Source organism: Dama dama, chromosome 2, assembly GCF_033118175.1.
Source record: "Dama dama isolate Ldn47 chromosome 2, ASM3311817v1, whole genome shotgun sequence".
Classification (NCBI taxonomy): domain Eukaryota; kingdom Metazoa; phylum Chordata; class Mammalia; order Artiodactyla; family Cervidae; genus Dama; species Dama dama.
In genome coordinates, this window is record NC_083682.1 from 9,664,153 (window position 1) to 9,687,685 (window position 23,533).

A 23,533-nucleotide genomic window follows, 5' to 3' on the forward strand; every position below is an offset into this window, starting at 1 on the left:
TCTGTTTAGCCTTCACTCCTTACTCCTATCCACCCTACCTACAGTGCTTTACACCAAGAACTCAGTACTGAGATGAAGAAAGAAAGTAATATAATACTCTGGTACAAAAACAGCTGTAGGAAAAGAGGTGTCATCACGTTTCCCTCCTGGAGGGAAAACTAAGGCTCCCCTCATAAACAGAGCCGTGTCGGGGCAAGAGGATTAAAGGCACTTGGGCATGGAGTCTGGCTGCAGAAGTACTCTTTGGTGAGTCTTCAGGAATGGGAAAGGCGTGGCCCAACAAGAGCATCTGTCTCAGAGCTCCACTCAGGGTCCCCCCTCTGCAGAGGCCGGTATGGGGCAGCTTCAGACTTCCACTGCACAACCTGGAGCACCAGGACCACACACCACAATACCAGAGTCACCCAAGAGGAAGTCTGTGGGAGACAGGGACAGCAGTGTGAGGACAGGGCCCATCTTGCAGCCGGTTCCACCCACATACCACTCAGCTGTTCACGGTCAGGCTGTCAAGCCTTCAGCTCCTCAGCCCCTCCCGGGTGGACCAAGCTCAGAGTACACTGGTGAGCACTCTTAAAACTACAGATGGTATTCTACGATTCATTACACAAATCTGTATCCCTCAGTCTTCACCCAGCCTTTCATATCCCAGGGCCTCACTTCAGCATTATGTAGGTTGGAGTAAAACTGCACAGCGGTTCCAGGGGGTATCCATGGAGTTTTCTGGGCATCAGAGCAGCTGTGAGGTCAAAGAAACAGTCATGAGAAAGGGGAGATAAACCCTAAGTAGCCTTTCACGCCAGTGCCCTTTTGAGATGAGAACTGACGGGCACATAAAAAGCGGAGTATGGGATACTCTACAGAGAGAAGCAGACAGCCCCAGCCAGACTCCCCCCCTCTCCCATTACCTAGTCATGTTCAGGGAGATGATGGATTTGCACAGGGAACTGGTGCCAAATCGAAGAATACAGGCACACACTAAGACCAGGAAGATGGCTATAGCTGAGGTGGCCAGTGCAAAGCGGAGCCCCATCGGGCCTCTAGGAGGAGGGAGAGAAGCCTGTGGTTGAAGTGGGACACCTCCCACCTCAACCCCTGACCCTCAGAGCGGGCAGTCACCTGTGGGAGTCCTCGATGCAGCTGGTGTAGACCCAGAAGAGCAGAAGCAGGAGACAGTAGAGGGCCAGTAGGCCCGAGGCCCCAGCCACAAAGTAGCAGAGGGATGGGGCCGAGGGTCGGGACAAGACCAGAGAGGAGCCATTCAGGACGGCCACACCATACAGAGGACAGCTGCCACTGAAGGAACCCTGTGGAAAGAAGCTGCTGAGTCCTAGATTTCAGGCTAGTACCTCTGAATGCAAGTTCATGGCAAGTGTTGGGGATAATCTAGACCAGGGCCACTCTAAGAGAGTTATTTGTGTATTACTGTCAGTTCCTGTTTCTGGGCCAGTAAATGAGTGGGTCTGGTGGGGAAATCAAATCTGCAGTGGCCAGAAAGATGAGGAAATCGGCAATGGTTATAAAATACAATGAGCTTCAGAAATACTTCACAAGTTCTGGTCTCCCCTGGCACAGAAATTCTAGACTAGAACCAAAACCTGTGTAACCTTCGGCCATCTCCTATGTTTTCTAATCTATAAAATAGGTGTAATAGTGCCTACTTACAGGGGTCAAACGAGCCTGTTTATTAACATGATTGCCTGGCTGGGGTAAACACTGAGCTAAACTTTTGGCTTCTGCTACATCACTGGTTTGCCATGACACACTGCGTCGCAACAATTTGGTAGTTTGCTCACTTCTACTACACTATTCTTTTCTTTTCTTTTTTACACTATGCTTTCTTTAGGGCTTCCTGGTGGCTCAGACGGTGAAGCGTCTGTCTGCAATGCATGGAGACCCGGGTTTGATCCCTGGGTCGGGAAGAGCCTCTGGAGAAGGAAATGGCAACCTACTCCAGTACTCTTGCCTGGAAAACCCCAAGGACAGAGGAGCCTGGTAGGCTACAGTTCATGGGGTCGCAGAGTCGGACACGACTGAGCGACCTTACTTTACTTATGCTTTCTTTGAGAGGCTCAGCACAATGGTGTCTTATTTAAAGGGACCTGGTCCAACTTGTTTTACAGCCAGGGTGAGGTTATGCAGCAGGAATCACTCGGCCGGGCTGTATCTGCTGTTAGACACTCCCAAGGACTCGTTCCTTTTGCGAGGTAATGATTTCCAAGAACGACCTGGACAGATGTATCCACAGAGCGTTATTAGCGCTGATGCATCTCCGCCTTCGACCGGCCTCACCTGGGCGACTAGCTCCGAAGAGCTGCGCGCCAGAACTCTGCCGGGCCGGACAGCAGCGGCCTCTCCGGTTCAGGGTCTGCCTGCTCCCCGCTTACCCACCCTGACGGCCGGCCCCGTCCCGCAACCGCACCTGGGTCCGGGTCAGCGCCGCGGCCGCCACGGCTCCGCATAAGAAGGCGGTAGCGAAGAACGCGAGTTCGACGCGCTGCAACCAGGCCAGCGCCATGACTTCCCCCACACCAGGAAGCGCCGCCGGAGGAGCCAACTGCCCAAGCCCCGCCTCATCCGGCGCGAGCCACGAGCGCGGGGACGTCACTTCCGGGCGCGGGATTTATTTACAGAGACAAAAGGAGCGAGCCGCCTCAAAGCGGCAGGTACAGCGAGTAATCCGAGAGTGCCCAACGGCGGGCCGGGCGGCCGGTGCGGCCGATCATGGGCAGCTTCTGCACGTAACGGGAGGCCGGGCTGGGCCCATACGGCGCGGGGAAGGCAGTCTGGAAGAGGCGCCCGCGGCATCGCCTCCCTGCTTGCCGCCCAGCGATGATGAAACGGAAGTAAGGGGCACCGCGCGGGGCGAAACGGCTCTTCTGGAAGACGTCGCGGGTGCCGGTGCCGGGGCCCTGCTGCCGGGGTGCTCCCCGCGCCCGGTGCACGCGGGGCAGCGGCCTGCTCTCAGAGGCGGCGGGCGCAGAGGCCGACGGAGGACCGCCGCCCCGGGGGCTCTCGTCGCCCTGCGGGCTGACCATGGCGTTGGCTGTCAGCTGCGGCATCTTCCGCACCGAGTCCGGGGCGGCCGCCGGCTCCTTCTTGTCCCCGGGCGGCCGCGGGGCCGTGGGCGCGGGCTGACCCGTACCAAAGCGGATGGCCAAGCTGTCACCGAAGAAGGCGTAAAGCTCCCGGTAGATGTACGCCAGGGTCACTGAAGGGGAAGGATCCTCTGGCCCCGCGCCTCCAGGAGCCACTGGGAGACCAGACCCAAAGCCTGGCTCTGCGCTGCCCCCGGAGGGAGACTCCTGAAGGAGAAGGCTGTCCCAGGGCAGGTCGTCAGAGCGCCGGCACCCCCTGCTGCCTGGCCCACCCTTGTTGGGCTCTGCTGCCTGGGCCTTCATCTTCAGCAGTCGCTCTACGGCCACCTGTAAGAGCAGTGGGACTAGGATATAAGGAACCTGGGCCTAATTTTCTAAAGTAAGCCAGCTGAGCTGATGCAGGAAGGAGAGGCTGGAAAGGGCTGGCACTCACCAAAATGGCTCCATAGACTTTGTGTCCATCTGCTTTAACCTGGGCATTCGATACTGAATAATCGTCGAGCACAGCCTGCAGATTTGTCCAGTAAGTGGACAGGTGTGGGTACAGGACTCTCTCTACTGCCTGGATGGAAGAGAAGAATGCAGTGAGTGCCTCTTTTGCTCACTGCTTACCAAGTACCATTTCCTCTGAAAGATCTATCTACTTTTATCTCTGGTTCTGGACAGGGCTGAATCCTAAATACCCTCCTTGGCATATTCAGCTAACATTTATTTGGAAACTCCTGAATGTCCAAGCCTTAATTAAGCAATGGGAATAAAGATGAGGTACCAAGACAAACAATATAAAATGACCCCACTATCAGTGACATATGTGCTGAGGGCTGAAGGATCTAAGTAATGCCCCCTGCTAACCAAGAAATTTAGCTGCCATCTGCTACATTCCAAGAACCGTCCTGGCTTACATGTAAACTGGAACTCAATTCAAACCACTTGCACAAAAACAAACAACAGCTCAGAAACCTGGACTCTGATTATGTAGTTTTAAATCCTGTGATTAATTTGCCCTTCAAGTTCCTATAAAAATATAGCTTAATTCTGACTCAAGAAATATGAAAACTCAAATAATTCTGTAACTATTAGTTAAAAATATAACCATACACACACAAAAATAACCACAAAACAGCATGCCAGAATTTACAAAGTCAGCGTACAGACATTCAAGGAACAGAGTGTCTCAATAAAACATAATTAAACTTAAAAATATAAAGTATAAAAAATACTCCCTCTCCACCTTATTCTATAAAACCAGTATAACCCTGATACTAAAACCATATGAGGAGAGTACATGATTGATTTCATTAATAAATACAGATTAATCATTTAAATCCAACTGTATATAAAAAATATATTCCAATGAAAGTTCTGCACTTTTTTAAAGACTATACCATTACTAAACTGAGTTTATCCTAGAAATGTAAAGACAGTTTACTATTAGAAAATCTGTATGGGGAGTTCCCGGTGGTTCAGTGGTTAGGACTCAGCACTTTCACTGCTGGGGCAGGGGTTCAATCCCTGGTTGGGAATTAAGATCCCACAAGCTATGTGACACAGGCAATAAAAAGAAAACCTATATATACAATTAACAACATTAACAGATAAAAGCAGGAAAACCTTAGAATCAAAAAGATACAGAAAGTGCATTTGATAAAATTAACATAAATTAATAATTAAGAATATAATTCCCCTAACCTGAGAAAGGTATCTACAAACACACAAAGTAAACGTCAGCCTAAACAGGACAGGTTATTGTTAGTACTGTTTTTTAAATTGGAAATGAGACAAGGATGCCCAATATCAACATATTTAAAATGATATTAGTGGTCCTAGCAATAAAAAGAAAAAAATTACTAGGTTTGGGAATTCTCTGGTGGTCCACTGCACTTTCACAGCCAAGGGCTCAGGTTCCAACCCTGATTGGAGAACTAAGATCCCACAAGCCATGTGGGGTGGCCAAAAAAAGGAAAACGAATTCAAAAAAATAAGGCATTAGGTTTAAAAAAGACAAAGCTTTCATTATTTGTACATGGTATGATTTACCTTAAAAGCCCAAAATAATCTACAGTTTAAAAATGATAGTTTAATGAAGTAGCTGAATCAATACACAAATCAGTTGTGTTTCTATACACCAATAAGAAATACCATGAAGAGACATTACAACAGTATCAAAGAACAGCAAGAATCTAGGAGTAAACAAATTATATTGAGGTTCTCTTCAGGGGAAATTACGAAAGGATCCTGAAAGACTGCAAAACCTAAAAAATGGAGAAAGAAGACATGTTCATGGACAAGAAAGACTATTTTTCTAAGTATAAACAGGAGCTCTTATGGTTCTGCGAGAAAAGCCAGGGTCCTCACCTTCCAGCCAAGAGCATGCAGCCCCACCACAGCCCCGTAGTGGGAGCAGAGAGGCCTCACAGGATCTGCCAAGACTTTCTGCAGGGAGAGCAGGATCTGCTGACAGAGGCCATTTACAAGGTCCCCATGAGTCCTGTGGGAGCAATGTTCAGTCAGGAGAACGAGGCACCGCACCCAGAGGAAGCAGCACGTGTATGGCACACTGGGGAAGTGAGCGAGACGGCTGGGCCCAGGGCCTGAGGGCTGACGGACCAAACCCCTGGCATCTCTGTCACCCCTTTATAAAACCCCAGGCACAACGACTTGGAAGATCAGAGGGAAGACACTCCCAGCCTCTCAACCTGTGGCCTTAAAGCCAGAAGTTTCACCCCACCTCCCACCCCAAGCCACTCGGCTCTGCCACAGTCCCGCCCTTGACCAGCGCTAGGCCCAGGAGGCTACCAGAAGATGTGGCTCAGCAGGAGGGCGGCGCCATCCCGCAGTGTCCAGTGGTCATTCAGCGGGTTGATGGAGGCAGCCAGTGGCTCCAGGACACAGTAGAGGACACTGCCCACCAGGGAGCGGACATAGGGCCCCAGGCAGAGGTGTGGGTTCCGAACCAGGCTCCGTGCCACCTGCAAGAGCCGGTGCAGCTGCTCCAGGTCATGGCTTACAGACTTCACCTGTTGGGAGAAGAAGGGTGCTTAGGGGGACATGAGGGTGCAGGAGAGCCTGCTCGTCCGGTGGCACCTGCCTGTGAGCCTACAGCCTGCTGCATCATCTCCTCCCCACAGACCCGCCCCTGCCGCAGCCTGGTCACTTACCCCGCTGACCACGTAAACAAAGTATGGCAGGAGCGCTGCAATCTTGGAGTTGGTCTGCAGGTCCTGGAGAGCAATCTGAAACAGAAGGGGCCACGCTGCCCTGGTCCACCCACCCCAAGTATAAACTGATACCTCTTTAAAGGAAAACTTGGCACCTATGTATTAACATTTGAAATGTTCATACTTTGACTCAGCAATGCCACTTCTACAAACCCACTATAAACAAAACCTACTTACACACATATCCACACATAGCACTGTCTATAATAATAAAAAGCTGAATATAACCTAAGCCTGGCATCCATGCAGTCCATGGGGTCACAAAGAGTTGGACATGACTGAGCGACTGAACTGAATATAACCTAAATGTCCAACATATTTTTAACTGAATACAGCAGTTTTTCTAAAACCAGATGTTTAGTTTAATACCACTTTGATTGACAGTAGACTGATAGTTTATACATAGAAAAAAAAATGTGAGTGGGTGGTTCTACACAATTTCTTTTTTTTTTTTTCCCACAATTTCTACTTTGTATGTTTTACAGTACTTCTATAGTAAACATATGCTGGTATTACTTTTTTTTTTTTTGGTATTACTTTTATAAGCAGAAAAAAATAGAGGCAATGAGTAAGACCATCTTAGCCTAAACCTCCACCACCTGTGCCCTCCCAGCTCCTGGATCAAGACCTGAAGTTCAGGCACTGTGAAAGCAGACAACAGCTCAAGAGAAAGGCACCCAGCTCCCAGGCCCCAGGCCCACCCACGTGCACTGTGTCTGGGGACAAGCAGCAGACTTTGTAAGGCAGGAGAGTGAAGTAACAACAGTCCTAACTTTGCATGGGAAGTAACAGCAGCAGCCAGGCGGGGAAGAGGTAAACCCTCAAACAGAGAGGCCACGTGGTCAAGCAGACCACCAAACCAGCCCTCCTCTGCCTCTGGCGGAAGAGGCCTGGCACAGGCAGTGTCCAGCGGGGCCCTGTGGAGCCCTAGAGGGCTGGTATGATGTCTGGCTGGCACCCTCACCAGGCTCCCTCTACTTCCTCTCCTTTTCCTCTCAAGTCCAGACAGATGAAAGGTGCAAGGTGGATGCCCCACGTGGCTCCAGGTCAACAGACACCCCAAAGAATGGGCTCTGGATTAAGGTGTGGGGGGACTGACCACGTGTGCCGTCCCCCCCTCCACAGGACCCTGCAGAGCGGCCCATTCCCTAAGGAACTGGGTTCCTACTGGGGCAGGAAGGGGAGCAGTGCTGGAGAAGGGCCAGCCACAGAGCAGCAAGCCCCCCACCAAGAGCAGCTTCCACCCAGATCAGCCAGCGTGCAGAGGACAGGAGCAGGCCTCTGAAGGACTTCCACGGGGGTTTGAGGGCTGGACTTTGGCCCCAGCTCAGGCCCGCGTGCTCACTCTCATCAGCTGTGGATCATCCCCCAGCACAGCCCGAGTCACTTGCTGGTAGTACTTGAGAAGGTCATCGGTCAGTGAAGACACAGCACTGGGCACTGCGAGAGGGCGGGCAGAAGGCGGTCAGGGTGCAGCCAGCGCTCCCAGCCTCCCTGCCTGCTCCCCGCTCCCGGCAACCCCACCCCACCAGGAGCCCGTTCAGACAGGAGGCCTCTCGGAACACAGAGCCGCCAGCCCCTCTGAGCAGCCTGCTCACCCTGACCTTGCAAGCTCTCCACAGCCCAGCTCCGCACGCCGCCTCCCACCTGTGCTCTGCCTGGCAGCCTCCTGCTTAATCCCCAAGGTCCACGTTCACAAGCCTCAGGCCCTGTAAGCTCCATTCAGCAGACCCTGGAAGTGTGACACCTCAGGGACCCCATCTGCACTAACATCCAACACGGCGTCATGATTGGTTACAGGCCTGAGATCCCATCTCCAGCTGTGAGGCCTCTGGGCAGGGACCAGTGCCCACTCAGGACTGGCACCAGGCAGCCACCGGAAAATACTTGTCAGATGAAGACTCAGAGGGGTAGCGGCACCACCCTCAGTCCTAAGGGAGGAAAGTCCAAGCAGAGGGCCCATTCCCTGTACTACCCATTACCTGATCCTTGAGGGGCCAGGTTCCCTTTGCCGTCCAGGTAGGAGACATGAACTAGAACCAGAGCAGAGAGATGGATCAGCCGGGGGTTGTGCCCCTTGTAACACCACCCACCCTTCTGAACTTTGCTCCATCTACCCACCAGCCCATCACCACGCCTCCGAGAACCCAGCTCCTGTCCCTGCCCCATGGAGGACCCCAGCAGTCACCTCTCACGGCCGTCTCAGCACAGCCTTTGGGGATGTTGGTGGCCAGGGCCAGCTCCACCAGGTTCACCTCTCGGTCCTCGGGGAAGTAGAGCTCACCCTCCCTGGTGGGGCGCAGGGGCAGCACCTCCTGAGACCCATAACCGCACACGGCCTGAGTGAAGAGAGGATTGGGGAGCAGGCTGAATCTGGGGAGGTAAGTGGGGCGCGACTGGCCAGGGCCCAGAGCCTATGTTTGCGGGGAGTCCAGAGGCCCTGAGCAGAGGGGGATGCCTGGGACTCCAGGCCCTTCACTGGGAACCTGGAACCTGGCTGCAGCACCGCTGCTCACAGTGAGGAGCAGAACGTGGTCCCTCCTCATGGAGCCGCAGGGACCCTGAACCCCACCCTCAGGCTGCTTGCTGATCCTCCTTCTCACATAGACCGGCTCTGAAAACACTCCTCTCTTCCAAACGTGATCTTCTTCCCCGGACCCCCTGCCCAGGAACAACCATGCAGGATGTTCTGACACCCACGCCTGTGCTCAAGCTGCTCCCTCACCCAGAACAGCCTCTTTTCCTTGCAACTGAGTCTAATCCCGGCCTCCTTTTCAGGTTCAGCTCAAGTGCCACCTCTTCCAAGAAGCCTTCCCTTGCCTCCAGGCCTCCGTGGCCGCCTCTGCCTCTCCGAACGCCTGGCCCTGGGGCGCTGGGCGTGACACCTGTGCGGCGGTGGCTGTGACCTTGCCTCGTGTGTGCGTTGGGCCTTCACGTCTCACTGTGTGGCCAGCCCTGAGCCGGGTACGTAGGCAGGCTTGCGCCAGCTGAGCCCTCTGCAGCCCATGCCCCACTCACCTCCACACTGCTCCATCGGAGCGCCCTGTTGAAATCCTCGACGGTCAGCTTCCGCCGTTTGGTGTGTTTCATGAACTGAGAGCTATTCTGCAAGGGGAGGAACGGAGTCAGGGGACAGGGAGCAGGGGGTGGGGGGCAAACAACTCCCAGTGTCACATGCCCTCTGTGACTCAGTTTCTCACATGGGGCATGTGACGATGAACCCGCCTGGCCTGCCCAGCGGGGCTGTGCTGAGGAGCACATGAGAGGCTGCCCAGCAGGCGCCTGGCTCTCTGGAAGCCCAGCTGCGTAGGAGGCGGCCCTGGAGAGGACGGGGACTGCTTCTGCTGTATTCTGGAGGGGCCTGACAGATACCAGCTGAATAAACCCCTGGGGGAGAGGGGAGTCACAGGGAGGGACAGGAGGGGGAATGTACCTGGGTGGCCTCTCTGAGTCGGTAGCACACGTCCTCTGCGAGCAGGGCCGCCACCTCATCGCTCAACTCCAGGCCCGTGCTCTCCGCCATGAGCCGGACGGACTCCCGAGGGATCTCCACGAACCGCCGCTCTTCTCGCTCCGACATGGCCCCGATGGAGCTGGGGGTGGGAAGGGAGATGGGAAAGGGTAGCCCAGTCTCCCTCTGAGTCCGGGAGCCTGACTGAAGGCCCTCCAAACCAGTCTCGCTGCTCCAGAATCCTTGAACAAGGAGGCTCATCTGAGTGTCCAGGTGAGGAGACTGAGGCTCAGAGCAAGAACCAGACTCGAGCTGGGTCATAGGGCAGACGGCAGTGATGTCTGAGAAGGTGCCTGGCCTTGGGAGGCACAGAACTGGGTCCCAGCCCTGCTCCACCACTCCCAACGTGAACCAGGCTGAGACTTTCATCAGTCTGAGGGCTGGTAAGATAGTGGCAATAACCCCTGCCCTCCCTAATGCCCAGGGTTGCCATGAGGATGAGATGAGATGATGTAGAGAAACTCAAGGGCCAGAACACTACACAAATGGAAGACATTACAATTGTTAATTATAAACAAAAACTCTTGTCTTCTTCTGGATCTGTGCTACAGTCACCAGTTCTAAACACTGATGAAGAGGCTACTTTTACCCTGACGGTTCCTTGCTAGAAGTCTTCAGTAGTTTTCCAGGACTCATAAAAGGAAAGTCCCAACTCCCTGGCTCAACATACTGGGATTGGTCCCGAATCCGCAGAGCTCATGGTGCTGATCCATCCTCCCGGGAAGGCCACCTCGTGGCTTCCAGCCTGCCTTGTACCTCACCGCTGGTGCTCAGGCTGGCCCGCCCTCCCCCTATCCCAAGCCCCCATGCCCTCCTCTTCCCTAAGGCAGATCCAGTCTGTCCTTTGAGGTCTTCCTGCCTTGTGCCATCTGGGACTGTCAGCCTTTCAGTAGCTGGGCTTTTTGCCCATGTCTGGTCTTCCCCGGTGTGGCTGAGAGGCTCAGAGCAGGAACCTGCTCTTCCGTTCACAGGATATGGCAGAATAAGAACCCAAGAAAAACAGCAGCTGATGACTGACTCCAACAACACACACCACACCTAGAAGGTTGGCCCACACGGGCCAAAGTGAGACAATACCACCACAGCAGCGAGGTCCCAGTTTCAGTAACCCGCCCAGGTTCTGCCCCAGCACTCCTCTCTGACAAGGCCCAGTGCGTCACCAGTGACCTCCAGGTCCCTAAATCCAGTGGGTACCCTACCTGGCCTCCCTGCAGCTTTTCTCCCAATGGCTCCTCATTGCCTTTAGAATAAAAAACAAACTGCCATGGCTCCAAGGCCCCACATGTGTGCCTACATCTCCAAACATCTCTTTCCAGTGTTCTGCATTCCTGTAGCCTCTGTTTCCTCAAAAACACTTTATTTCAGGATGTTCACACACTGTTTCCTGGACTTAGAACGCTCTCCTCCTCTACCCCCAACCCCTTTGTCCAGTGAACTCCTAGGCCTTCCTTCAGATCTCAGTCTCAAATTGTCACTTGCTGGGGGCTTCCTGGTGAGTCAGTGATAAAAAAAATCCGCCTGCCAATGCAGGAGACATGGGTTCGATCCCTGGTCCAGGAAGACTTTACATGCTGCAGAGCAACTAAGCCCGTGCACCCCAACTACAGACCCTGAGATATAGAGCCCACAAGCTGCAGCTAACAAAGCCGTGAGCCCTAGAGCCTGTGCTCTGCCACAAGAGAAGCCACGGTAATGAGATGCCCATGCACCACAACTAGAGAGTAGCCCCCGCATGCCACAACTAAAGAAAAGCCCATGCAGCAAGGAAGACCCAGCACAGTCAGATAAATAAATAAATAATTTTAAAATTTAAAAAGTCACTTGCTCAGAGAAGTCTTCTCAGACCCTCACCATGTGCCATGATTTTATCTTCCAAAGCAGTTACCAGTTTGTAATTGTATATACCTGTGTAACTTTTTGATTAACATCTACCTCCCCAGTAGACTGTAAGCTCCATGCGGGCAAGGTTCATGCCTTTTTGCTCACCTTTGCATCCCCAGCGTCAGGCACGGTGTCTGCACATAACACCCTCAGTAAACACCTGCTGAAAAAATGAGCACACGATCGCTATTTTTCTCAGCATATACTACGCCTGAAGCTTGGAGCTAAGGGCTTTATATGGCTTACACCTCATTTCGTCTGGATTAACAATGAAAGAGGTATTAAGTAAACATTGTGTCTATTTCACAGCCAAGGAAATCAGAGCCGAGTGGTTAAAATGTTAAATGATTTTCCCAAGATCATCTGGCCAGCACTACCTAGGTAAGGGAGCAAGAACTCAACTCTCTCTCTAATCATGAGGAGCGGCGGACTGCGTGGGAAACAAGGCCTGGATACCCAGTCCAGAGACTTCGCGTTGGAGACCCGCCAATGGCTAACCTTCTTTCTCCACCTGTCAAGTAGTAGCAGCAAGTCCTGCCCGCGGAAGGCGCCAAGGAAGTTTCCCTATTACGTGCCCACATCACACCCCACAAAGTCCGGCCCTGACCAAGGTCTCCAGTTCCTAAACCTCCTCTCTACATCCTCAGCCACTAGCCACACTGGTAAGGAGGCGTGGGAACTGACCTCTGCCGGCCTCCGAGAAGCGCAGCCTCCCACCCAGCCGCGCTACATCCCAGTTCGAAAGGGGGGGGGGGGGGGGGGGGGCGTGGCAGGGAGGAGGAGGTCAGAGGTCACCGAACTTGGGTCACGTGGTCGGCGAAGGGGGCGGGCCCCCAGCGGATCTGGCGCCCGGGCCGGTGAGCGCGCGATCTGCAGCAGGACGGCTCTGGGAGGGCTTGCTCACCTGAGGGCTCCAGGACGGCGAAGACGGGCACCGAGACGGGGGTGGCGGTGACTGCGGCGGCAGCGGCGGCGGCGATGGCCCGTACTCACCCTGCTCGTACTAATTCCCTCTCTCGGCGGCCAGGCCCCGCCCTCCACGAACACAGCCAATCGGCGGGCGCCCTCAAGAGTTCTGCCCACAAAGGAGCTTCCCACTACCCAATTGGCCACCGTGATGGTTCTGTAGAAGGCTCGGAACGTCCGAGGTCACGTGATGTTGGAAGACTTGCGCCTCTTAAAGCAACAGCTCTCCGGCGTTTTGTGGCGTGTGTAATCGTTCGATCTAGGTTTTAATACACATGGTTTCTCCAGGAAACCATCCCCATTCCTTTGTCTACTCCTGAGTTTCCGAGCACTTGCATTTATGCGAATGTATTGGCGCTTTAGACTTTGGCGTCTGCCTGAGTTCTGCTGCCTGCTTGGTGGGGCTCAACTTAACTCTCCAATATCACCTGCCACTTCACTTCCCCAAGGTTGAACCGGAATCTCAGTAGGCATTCTCTGCTGGCAGAAGGGTCTTCTGACTGGGCCAAACACACCCCGTGCAAGCTCCAGACTCCAGGGCTCTGCCCATTCGGGCACCCTACCTCGTGTCCTCCCCATTTCTGTCCTGTAAGCCCTCACCTACCTCAGACTTCCTTGACCATTTTACACGGACACACTTCCCTGAACTTGGGCAGTTCTGTTGAAAAGCAGTGAGCTTAATGAGTAAGGGATATTTGGAGTCATAGCAAAAGGAGTTCAAACTCTGATACTGCTTTTGGGCAAACTACCTAACCACATTTCCATATCTACAAAATGGAGTAAGAATACCCATCTCACAAGGTTATTATTGTAGGTTAAAAGAGACAATGTAGATTGAGCTTTGGTAGTGAACTTTCACTCACATCAGGAGGCAGACTGTGAATTAATCCTTTTATGTTCATCCAAGATGGGACCATTTGCAATGAGCTATTTATTAAAGAAGGTTTCTGCAGGGGAGCTTGAAATGTACACAACCTCGCCCTTCCTCCCTCTCAGTGTTAGATGCTGCTGCCCCTAGAAAGGAAGATCCTCTGAGACCAGAGCTGAGAAAGCCAGGTGGATGACTGGGGTTGCCATAGCAACACTGCCTAAGGAGACTGACACCCTTTTGAGGCCCCCACCCTGGTCATATTCAGAATGACATGTGGAGTAGTCACAGGACTGTGCTTGGTCACTGGAGTGTCTTCCCACCTATGCATAAAGGAAGAGGGGGTTCCTCCAAAGTTCTGAGTCTGAGATCAGATCTCCTGGCTGTTGGCAGGACTCCTTGCAAAGGTGTTATTGATAGGGACAGCCTTTGGTAACCTCGGCAGCATCAGACAATGAAGAGAGGACGGGCTGGAGGCCTGGAGGATGCAGTGACGCCCCATCCAAGCTGTCTGGGACTGATTTGCCTCCAGCTTGAGTCAAGGCATCAGGGTCTTTTCCAATGAGTCCACTCTTCATGAACTGACCTGAACTGAACTGAACTGAGTCAAGGCAAGGGCCAGGGAAAGGAGTAAATCCCCTGGCCACAGCTGGGAGAAAGATGGCTCCCTCTCACTCCCCAGCCACCCAATGCCTGGCAAGAAGAGTTATGATGGTTTTACACTATTAAAAAAAAAAAATACAGCTCCACTACTCACTAGCTTTGTGACCTTAAGCATGTTAGTTCATCTATTTTATCATCTGTCAAGAGGGATGACAAAACATTACACTGAACTGTTGAGAAAATTCAATAATGTATGTAAAGGATTTAACATATTACCAGGCACATACTCCTGTCACTATAAAGCCTGTGACCTCTTTAAGAGGCCGTAACTTCCTGAGAATTCCCTGGTGATCCAGTGGTTAAGACTCCACACTTCGGGATTTCCCTGGTGGTCCACCGGCTAAGACTCTGCACTCCCTATGCAGTGGGTCCAGGTTCGATCCCTGGTCAGGGAACTAGATCCCACATGGCGCAATTAAGACCCAGTGCAGCCAAATAAACAAATTTCTTTTTTAAAGACACCACACCATACTTTCATTGCTGACAGCCCAGGTTAAATCCCTGGTTGTGGAAGCCAGCCACTTGCACATATAATCTCTGACACAGAGCAGCAATGCTCTGATATACCATCCAAAGAGGGTTGCATGACCATATTACAATAAAGAAACATACAGTCACCCAGCTAGGACTAAAACCCAGCTCTGTATCAACCCAAATACAACCCAAATGTGTTTTCTACTACACAGCTCTGCTTCCTAAGGAAGTCAAGGAAAGCTTAAGAAAACAAAAAAATGGCTGAGATTTGATAGATTACTAGGAAACAAGCAGACAGGAAAAGGGAAAAGGCATTCCAAGTTAGGCATATAGTACTGCCAAGACACAGCATCGAGGGAAGGTGGTGTGTTTGTTCAATCTTCTTCTTTTGTATATTTTTGTTGCGTTACCCCAATGAGATTATGAGCCCTTTCATATGTTGTTTAGTATATTAATTGATTAGCAAATAAAGGCTATTGTTTATGTGCCCATCCTAAAAAGGACTGGGACTCCACAATCTGTATCATTACTATTCTATTATTCACCTCCCCCAACCCTGCTGTCTCCTCTTCCCCCTCTCCAGCTAGAGTCTTGGTTATTTTAAAGGCTGAGGAGAGGGCAAATTCTCTGAAACTAGACTGGGGCTCTAGACTAGAGTGGCTCTAATGATACTGCCATTTGCTGAAAGCCAAAGACCCAACAAACTCTGGGAGACAGTGAAAGACGGGGAAGCCTGGTGAGCAGCAGTCCATGGGGTTGCAAAGAGTCGGACATGACTAAGCAACTGTACAACAATGACCCAGCACTACAGCCCTAGCTTCAGTGAGGTCAACCTGAGACCTTGGCAAGAGGGTCAGTCGGATCCCCTGGTGGCTGAGGCCAGTTAAGGCATCAGGCCAAGAAAAGAGGGGCTAGCAAGCCACCGGCCCTCCAGCCTTTTTACAAAATGAGTTGTTCTTAGCAAAGAAAGGAGATGACACTTCCATGAAAATCAAGGACCTTTTATGGTTAGAACACACAGTCAAAAATCCGGGAGTGGCTGCTAAGCCACAAGAAGAGCCAGGTGTCTTCTGAGGGCAAGGAACCCTCCTTGCCTCCCCGACAGCAGCCAGACTGGGCCTCTGGACAACATGCTAAGTGTGACAGTCACACCTCCTAGATAGGGACCAAACAAGGTAGGTCATGGTGCTCAGCTCACAAGCCCTGCCGAGAACAGGAAAAGCACAGTGGTTAGACCCAGAGCTTAGGACAGCCCTAACCATGCACTTCTCATTCCAGGGGGCAAGTGTCCTTGGTCTTCCAAGCAGACAACATGAGAGTTTCTTTCATCAGTGGCTCAGGCATTAAATTCCATATTCACTCCCTGTGCCCACACACCCCTCCTTTAGACAACAACCCTGGCACTCACCCAAGTAATCATCCATCAGGGAGCCGATAGCAAACTGCAGAAGGAAAGGGAAAATGGAAATGAAGCCAAAGCAAGCAGAGAGCTCTCTTCTAACTCTCAGCCCCAGGCCTTCTGCCCACCCATCTCTTCTTCCTGGCAGAAGAGCACAAACCCCTCAGGAACTCTGAGTAGGAAGAATGCAACAGCTCGGCCTGGTGTGGGCAGGGAGGCAGTCAGGAGACTCACGATGTCATTCTTGTCCACACGGGTTCCCACAATCTTCAAGCGGATCTCATCGTCCTGCTGAATCACAATGTCCTGGGGAGGAGGGAACAGTACAGTCCGACACCCCAGGCCGATACCCTCCCTTGGAGTGGCTCATTCCCTTGTCCCTCTCACCAGCTTCTGCCCACTCACCTCATCCATCGTTTTGTAACACGGTGGGTTGGAGTTAGGATCAAATTCCATCTCTGATGGGATGGACTGAAAGGAAGGTCAAACTGAGTAAGAGCACTTGCAAAGGATGCTTTAGTAGATTCTCATGAGTACAGGTCTCCTCCTTAGACCCACCCAGTGTACCTAGACTTACGTGTCGAGAGATGAAGCAGGACATGGGACCAATTTCTGTGAAGAGTCCAACCTAGAAGAGAAAAGAGAGACCTTGCTTTTTCCTTTGTCTCCCAAAGTCTCCTAAGCCTCCCACCTTTATGTGATTCTTAACAATATTCTTCATGTTTTGAAACCACTCTGAAGTTTGTCATTTTTTCTTCCCCAAGCTTTCATTTTAAGCTAAGGAAGTGTAGTGGTAAACAGCTGAGACCTAGAACTTGTCATTCTGGGCTTTGAACACTTGTTGGACACATGACCGTTGCCAGCAGACTCAACTTCTCCAAGCTTTGGTGTAGAGATAAAAGCACTCATTTCACAGTCATTCAGAGGTTTTGCACACTACCTGGCCCACAATGGAGGCTACTATTGTTTTGACTCACTATTGACTTACATGCCCCTGAGTGAGGCAGGGCAAGATTACCATACCATTTGACAGGTGAGGAAACTTGAGGCAGAGAGGTGATTTGACCAAAGACACAGAATTTGACCAAAGTGGGACCCATCCCAGATCTTCTAAGAGAGGGACCTTCCCACTACCTTCCCTGTGGATGGTCTTACCTTGTTGACCTGAGTGACCACCGCATCCACGACCTCCCCTTTAAAGGGCCGGAAAACAATGGCCTTGTACTTAACTGGATAAAGGACAAAGCCTCGGCCTGGCTGGATCACACCAGCACCGATATTGTCGATGGTAGTGACGGCAATTACAAAGCCATACCTGCGAGGAGGCAGAGAAAGTGAAAGGCACTGTCTGTGAAAGAGCCTCTGAAACCATCTGCCACAGGAGGGCTTCCCAGGTGGTCCAGTGGTTAAGAATACCCCTGCCAATTCAGGGGACGCAAGTTCAATCCCTGGTCCGGGAAGATTCCACATGCCACAGAACAGCTAAGCCAGTGTGCTGCAACTACTAAGCCCAAGCCCTAGAGCCCATGTGCCTCAACAAGAGAAGCTACCACAATGAGAAGCCCAGACACTGCAACTGAGCCCCGCTTGCTGCAACTACAGAAAGCCCGTGCAGCAATCAAGACCCAGCGCAGCCAGAAAAAAAAAATACAAAAAAGCATCGACCGCAAGAGTCACTGACCCTGGAGGTAAAGGGGGAGCACAAAGGGGGAGTAGTTGGCCCCCTGGCCCCAGGAGAGCTTAATGATCAAGAGAGAAGACAGGACAATCAGCAGCAGCTATAATGCCAAACGCTGCTCTCATAATTTCACAGTCAGTGTCCAAAAAGTCTGCAGTTCTTAATCTCAATCTTTGGTGATGCCTCAGAATCACCTGGGAGAAACTTATTAAAATGCCTTTTCCCAGGATGGTCCCCAGTCTTGATGCTGTAGGGATGAGATGAGGCTCAGGAACCTGTATGTTCAAAGAACACCTCAGCTTACTCTGATGCTGGATACCTGAGTACTCTATAGCCCTGCTCCTCCCCCCTCATTTACTTCACCATGTACGGAGCTCCTCTGTGCTGAGCCCAGAGATGGTCAAGTCTCAGTTCTCTTCCTTTCTCCCGCTAACTCTCAATCTGCTTTATCCTGCCCATTCATTCAACAAACTTTTAGTGAGGCCCAAGATGTGCCATGCCAGGTCCCTGGGTATGGGGGGTAAAGAAAAACAAGGGCTGACATCATTTTGTCTTTTTCACTGCATTGTTCCCAGGGCCCAGCACAGGGCCCTGGCACACAGCTGGAGCTTCAGAAATGTTTGCAGAGTTAATGACAAATGTTGGCTGAACAAAGGAAGTTCTGTTATGGAACTTCGCAGAGGGCACCGTGGGAACCCAAAGCAGGAAGCAGCTAACTGCCTGGGCGGGTGAGAGGGCTTGCCAGGGTAGGTTGCAGAAGTTTTCACGAAGTGTAGGTGCTGGGAAGGGGGTGCAGGCATAGAAGGCCGTGTGCGCAGTGCTTAGGCGGCAGGGAGGGTGCGACACTCACTTGCCGGTGCAGGTCCCCTCCACCTCGGTGAAGAGCTTTTGTTTCACCGTGTTGAGCAGGTTAGGGCCGAAGTACCGCGGATGTAGCAGAATCTCGTGCTCCAGGGAGATCTGTGGGGAAAGTGGAATGGAGTCGGGCAACGAGCGGGAGGAATATGAGGCAAGAAGAAGCCGCCCCTAGTCCCGGCCTTCCGCTTCGCTCCTCCTCTTGACCCTGCCCTCGCCGCCACCCCGTGCCCTGCTCACGTGGTAAAACATCTTCCCGGAGGAGGCTGGACAGAAGCCGGGTCTACGGCTGCACGAGCAGCGGTGCCTACACACCGACCGGAAATACAGCAACTTCCCCAACCCCGTTTCCGGGCCTGCCCCGAAAAGTGGGCGGGACTCACCGCCTCCGCGGGCCCCCATTGGGCTTCGCTGTCGTGGGCGGGGAAACCCATGAGGCTCCTCCCCTCCGTCCAGCCGTCAAAGTGCCCAACTCCCTTCAGGGTAACAGTATCTCGCATAGATTAGATGCTTAGTAAATACCTTTAAAAGGAATTAATGAGAGGTCGCATAAATAAAGCGCTTTAGCAGGGTCTATTCATTCTGCAAAGAGTTGAAGACTGCTTTCACATAGTAAGTATCAGTTCAGTTCAGTTCAGCCGCTCAGTCGTGTCCGACTCTTTGCGACCCCATGAATCGCAGCAAGCCAGGCCTCCCTGTCCATCACCAACTCCCCGAGTTTACTCAAACTCATGCCCATCGAGTCGGTGATGCCATCCAGCCATCTCATCCTCTGTCGTCCCCTTCTCCTCCTGCCCCCAATCCCCCCCAGCATCAGGGTCTTTTCCGATGAGTCAACTCTACGCATGAGGTGGCCAAAGTATTGGAGTTTCAGCTTCAGCATCAGTCCTTCCAATGAACACCCAGGACTGATCTCCTTTAGGATGGACTGGTTGGATCTCCTTGCAGTCCAAGGGACTCTCAAGAGTCTTCTCCAACACCACAGTTCAAAAGCATCAATTTTTCGGTGCTCAACTTTCCTCACAGTCCAACTCTCACATCCATACATGACCACTGGAAAAACCGTAGCCTTGACTAGACGGACCTTTGTTGGCAAAGTAATGTCTCTGCTTTTTAATATGCTGTCTAGGTTGGTCATAAATTTCCTTCCAAGGAGTAAGCGTCTTTTAATTTCATGGCTGCAGTCACCATCTTCAGTGATTTTGGAGCCCAAAAAAATAAAGTCTGACACTGTTTCCACTGTCTCCCCATCTATTTCCCATGAAGTGATGGGACCAGATGCCATGATCTTAGTTTTCTCAATGTTGAGCTTTAAGCCAACTTTTTCACTCTCCTCTTTCACTTTCATCAAGAGGCTCTTTAGTTCTTCTTTGCTTTCTGCCGTGACGGTGGTGTCATCTGCATATCTGAGGTATTGATATTTCTCCCAGCAATCTTGATTCCAGCTTGTGCTTCTTCCAGCCCAGTGTTTCTCATGATGTACTCTGCATATAAGTTAAATAAGCAGGGTGACAATATACAGCCTTGATGTACTCCTTTTCCTATTTGGAACCAGTCTGTTGTTCCATGTCCAGTTCTAACTGTTGCTTCTTGACCTCCATACAGATTTCTCAAGAGGCAGGTCAGGTGGTCTGGTATTCCCATCTTTTTCAGAATTTTCCACAGTTTGTTGTGATCCACACAGTCAAAGGCTTTGGCATAGTCAGTAAAGCAGAAATAGATGTTTTTCTGGAACCCTCTTGCTTTTTCGATGATCCAGAGGATGTTAGCAATTTGATCTCTGGTTCCTCTGCCTTTTCTAAAACCAGCTTGAACATCTGGAAGTTCATGGTTCACGTATTGCTGAAGCCTGGCTTGGAGAATTTTGAGCAGTACTTTACTAGCGTGTGAGATGAGTGCAATTGTGTGGTAGTTTGAGCATTCTTTGGGATTGCCTTTCTTAGGGATTGGAATGAAAACTGACCTTTTCCAGTCCTGTGGCTACTGCTGAGTTTTCCAAATTTGCTGGCATATTGAGTGCAGCACTTTCACAGCATCATCTTTCAGGATTTGAAATAGCTCAACTGAAATTCCATCACATCCACTAGCTTTGTTCGTAGTGATGCTTTCTAAGGCCCACCTGACTTCACATTCCAGGATGTCTGGCTCTAGGTGAGTGATCACACCATTGTGATTATCTGGGTCATGAAGATCTTTTTTGTACAGTTCTTCTGTGTATTCTTGCTACCTCTTCTTAATATCTTCTGCTTCTGTTAGGTCCATACCATTTCTGTCCTTTATCGAACCCATCTTTGCCTGAAATGTTCCCTTGGTATCTCTAATTTTCTTGAAGAGATCTCTAGTCTTTCCTATTCTATTGTTTTTCCTCTATTTCTTTGCATTGATCGCTAAGGAAGGCTTTCTTATCTTTCCATGCTATTCTTTGGAACTCTTCATTCAAATGGGAATATCTTTCCTTTTCTCCTTTGCTTTTAGCTTCTCTTCTTTTCACATAGTAAGTAGCTATTCTTATCTCAATTAATCTATACAGCAACCCTACCCGGCAGGCTTTGTTATTACTTCCATTTACAAATAAGTTCCCAGGCTCAGAAGAGTGAGGTCACTCAGGGTCGGGATTCAAATTCAAGACGCCTGACTCCAGGGCTCTTGCATATTCAGGCATTTATTACCGGGCTCTAGAAGTTTGGAGTTGAAACCGGCGAAGTCAGAGCCCAGAAGGCAGCGCCCCCTCCCGGTGTGAAAAGAACTTCAAGTCACTGCTCTCCTCTAACCACCGTCCCCGCTCCCTTATACACAAGGGCCTGGAGAACAGGTAAGCAAGCCTTGCCTGTTCCTTCAACTCTACCCCCACTTTTGCAGATAGTCCCTTTATTAAACTCAGCACAACGAGAATGAGCATGTAGTTTGTGGGCTGCTGAGACTTGGACTGATGAAAGGGCCATGCGAAGAAACACCCTGAGCCCCGCCCCTATGACAAAGGCTCAGCAAAGGCAGCTGGTTCTAAAACCCGGACAGTTCCTGTGGTCTTGAACAAACCCGCCTGTTGCCTGAGCAAGTTTTTTTATATTGTAAACAAGAAAGCCTGATTTCCTTAGACCTGTCACACACCGGTTTCCATTGATGCTGCCCATTTCCTAGAATGACTGAGGTCACTGATCCGCTGCTCAGACTCCATGGGGATCCCCTCCACCTGAGACCACAGAAGGAAGCAGACAGCAGGTCAGAGGACAGGGCCTCAACCGCCTCAACCCCCTCCTTCCCTCTTTCGAAACCAGCCTCCCTGCAAGAGCAGTGGTGTGGTGTGCTGGAGACCCTTACAAAAGCCAACTGTTAATATTTCAGGCACTTTGCAAGCCAGCCATTATGGAAAATTTAGTTGTCTTAACTTACGATTAAATGAATCACACTAAAGAAGGCAAAGACATAGATGAAACAAGTTTAGCAATATATTGATAATCGTTGAAGACAGATGATGGATAATGGTGGTTTCTTATACTTTCTTCCTTCTACTTTTCTGTGTTTGAAATTGTTCATGATAAAAAGTTTGAAACAAGACAAAAGTAACTGTGATGTTTACAATAAAAACACCCACACATATATACTTGGTCTTCTTCCCCATTTCTGTCACAGAGCTCCTAAAACCCTTGGAATTACCTAAGTGATAAAATGATAAAGATATCTTGATATTCATAACAAACCTCTTTCAACCATACCTGAGTTTATATCAATGAAGTGAATTTCGGAAAGCACCTAAGCCAGGGGAAGCAACCAAGTGACTGGAGGGTTGGAACCTTCAGTCTCAACTCCCTGAGTTGGCTAATGAATTAATCAACTCTGCCAGTGTAATGAAAATCTCCATAAAACCAAGTGGATGTGGTTCAGAGTCTAGGGTTGGTGAAGACCAGGAGAACTGGGAAGAGTAGTGAGCTCAGAGAGAGTATGGGAGCTCCACGCCCTTTTCCCAGTCAGAAGCACAGGGACAGCTGACTTACAATTGCCATTGGAAGGGGAGGGCAGTCTTGTAGGGCTGAGCTCTTAACATGTGGAAACCTGTGTTATCTTTGTGCTGATGGTGTCAGAATTGAGTTAAATTGTGGGACACTTATCTGGTGTTTGTGATTTGCTTGGAAGTATGGGAGGAAAAAAAAATGCACATTGTAATTAGAGTCAGAGTCTTAAAACTCATCACTTCCTATTTAATCTAGTTTACTATTTTAAATGCCTTCTTCAGGTTATTTATACCCGTTGTGTCTATGTGGTGTAAATGTTATATATAACTCTAAATGCAACTACAGGTATAAGAGTTTCAGTTCCTCTGACATCCTCTCCAGTCCTTGTATTGTCAGCATGGTTTGTTTATTTGTTTGCTACCCTAATAACTGTGGTTGTAATTGTGGTTGTAATTTTCGGTTCCCTAGTGACTAAGGATGTTGAACATCTTTTCATGTGCTTATTTGCCAAGAGTGATATTTTCAAAACTTAAGTCAAATCATATCAATCCCCTGCTTAGAACCCAATGGTTTCCCAAGGCACTAAAATAAAACCATCACTCTGACCTACAACGCAGGGGCCACATTCAGTCAACTCTATTTTCTGCCTCTCTTCCTTTTGCTTTCTCCACTCCAGCCACATTGGCCTCCTTTCCCACCTCAGGAGAACTTGTTGTTTCCTCTGCCTAAAATACTGTTGGCTCTGATTTTCATCTGATGGGGATGTGGGAGCTTCTTCTCATTTTTCAGGGGTAAGCTCAGTGTCACCACTTCCGAGAGGCCTTCCATGACTACCCTGACCTAAGTAGGCAAACCACAGTCACACTCCTCTAGTGTATTGCTTTGTTTTATTTTTGTCATAGAAGTTGGCTCTATTTGCCAACATTTTTGGTTTTTTGTGTTTTTTTGGCTGTGTTTGTCTTTGTTGCTGCATGC

The 23,533-nt window shown here is 50.6% G+C and overlaps 3 protein-coding genes across 8 annotated transcripts; all 3 read right to left on the bottom strand.

Annotated features, from left to right (window-relative positions):
- Nucleotides 1–68: 68 nt before the first annotated feature.
- Nucleotides 69–2,552, bottom strand: TMEM179B (transmembrane protein 179B). The gene is made up of 5 exons (XM_061165436.1): nucleotides 2,420–2,552; nucleotides 1,117–1,304; nucleotides 906–1,037; nucleotides 658–736; nucleotides 69–416 (listed from the first exon to the last, which is right to left on the bottom strand). The coding sequence occupies exons 1-5, from the start codon at nucleotides 2,513–2,515 to the stop codon at nucleotides 255–257; spliced, it is 657 nt and encodes a 218-aa protein (XP_061021419.1). The 5' UTR covers nucleotides 2,516–2,552; the 3' UTR covers nucleotides 69–254.
- Nucleotides 1,999–12,774, bottom strand: TAF6L (TATA-box binding protein associated factor 6 like). Of its 6 annotated transcripts, none has more exons than XM_061165308.1 (13): nucleotides 12,610–12,740; nucleotides 11,811–11,865; nucleotides 9,747–9,906; nucleotides 9,332–9,418; nucleotides 8,502–8,652; nucleotides 8,296–8,346; nucleotides 7,659–7,753; nucleotides 6,254–6,328; nucleotides 5,892–6,112; nucleotides 5,451–5,583; nucleotides 3,529–3,657; nucleotides 2,420–3,422; nucleotides 1,999–2,225 (listed from the first exon to the last, which is right to left on the bottom strand). In XM_061165308.1, exons 2-12 carry the CDS (start codon nucleotides 11,816–11,818, stop codon nucleotides 2,652–2,654), a joined length of 1,881 nt encoding a protein of 626 aa, XP_061021291.1. In that variant the 5' UTR covers nucleotides 11,819–11,865; nucleotides 12,610–12,740; the 3' UTR covers nucleotides 1,999–2,225; nucleotides 2,420–2,651. The 6 variants fall into 6 exon arrangements, with proteins under 6 accessions (XP_061021291.1, XP_061021300.1, XP_061021310.1 ...); XM_061165317.1 differs by having other exon boundaries at nucleotides 11,811–11,868; nucleotides 12,610–12,739; XM_061165327.1 differs by lacking the exon at nucleotides 12,610–12,740 and adding an exon at nucleotides 12,390–12,451.
- Nucleotides 12,775–15,661: 2,887 nt separating this feature from the next.
- POLR2G (RNA polymerase II subunit G) lies at nucleotides 15,662–18,988 on the bottom strand. The gene is made up of 8 exons (XM_061165423.1): nucleotides 18,849–18,988; nucleotides 18,604–18,713; nucleotides 17,231–17,390; nucleotides 16,653–16,703; nucleotides 16,481–16,546; nucleotides 16,310–16,381; nucleotides 16,085–16,118; nucleotides 15,662–15,879 (listed from the first exon to the last, which is right to left on the bottom strand). The coding sequence occupies exons 1-8, from the start codon at nucleotides 18,858–18,860 to the stop codon at nucleotides 15,866–15,868; spliced, it is 519 nt and encodes a 172-aa protein (XP_061021406.1). The 5' UTR covers nucleotides 18,861–18,988; the 3' UTR covers nucleotides 15,662–15,865.
- Nucleotides 18,989–23,533: the final 4,545 nt, after the last annotated feature.

Bases quoted from the DNA above. Each gene is read 5' to 3' on its own strand.
- TMEM179B (XM_061165436.1), bottom strand. From the start codon at position 2,515: ATGGCGCTGGCCTGGTTGCAGCGCGTCGAACTCGCGTTCTTCGCTACC. The intron at 1,038-1,116 runs GTGACTGCCCGC...CCCTCCTCCTAG, and splicing joins TGCATCGAGGACTCCCACAG to AGGCCCGATGGGGCTCCGCT. The intron at 417-657 runs GTGAGGCCCTGG...TGTCTCCCACAG, and splicing joins CCAACCTACATAATGCTGAA to ACTTCCTCTTGGGTGACTCT.
- TAF6L (XM_061165308.1), bottom strand. The intron at 8,347-8,501 runs GTGACTGCTGGG...CTCTGGTTCTAG, and splicing joins TGCTGAGACGGCCGTGAGAG to TTCATGTCTCCTACCTGGAC. The intron at 6,113-6,253 runs GTAAGTGACCAG...TTCTCCCAACAG, and splicing joins TTGTTTACGTGGTCAGCGGG to GTGAAGTCTGTAAGCCATGA.
- POLR2G (XM_061165423.1), bottom strand. The intron at 16,704-17,230 runs GTAAGACCATCC...TTTCTCTTCTAG, and splicing joins TGGTCACTCAGGTCAACAAG to GTTGGACTCTTCACAGAAAT. The intron at 16,547-16,652 runs GTAAGTCTAGGT...CCTTCCTTTCAG, and splicing joins CCTGCTTCATCTCTCGACAC to TCCATCCCATCAGAGATGGA.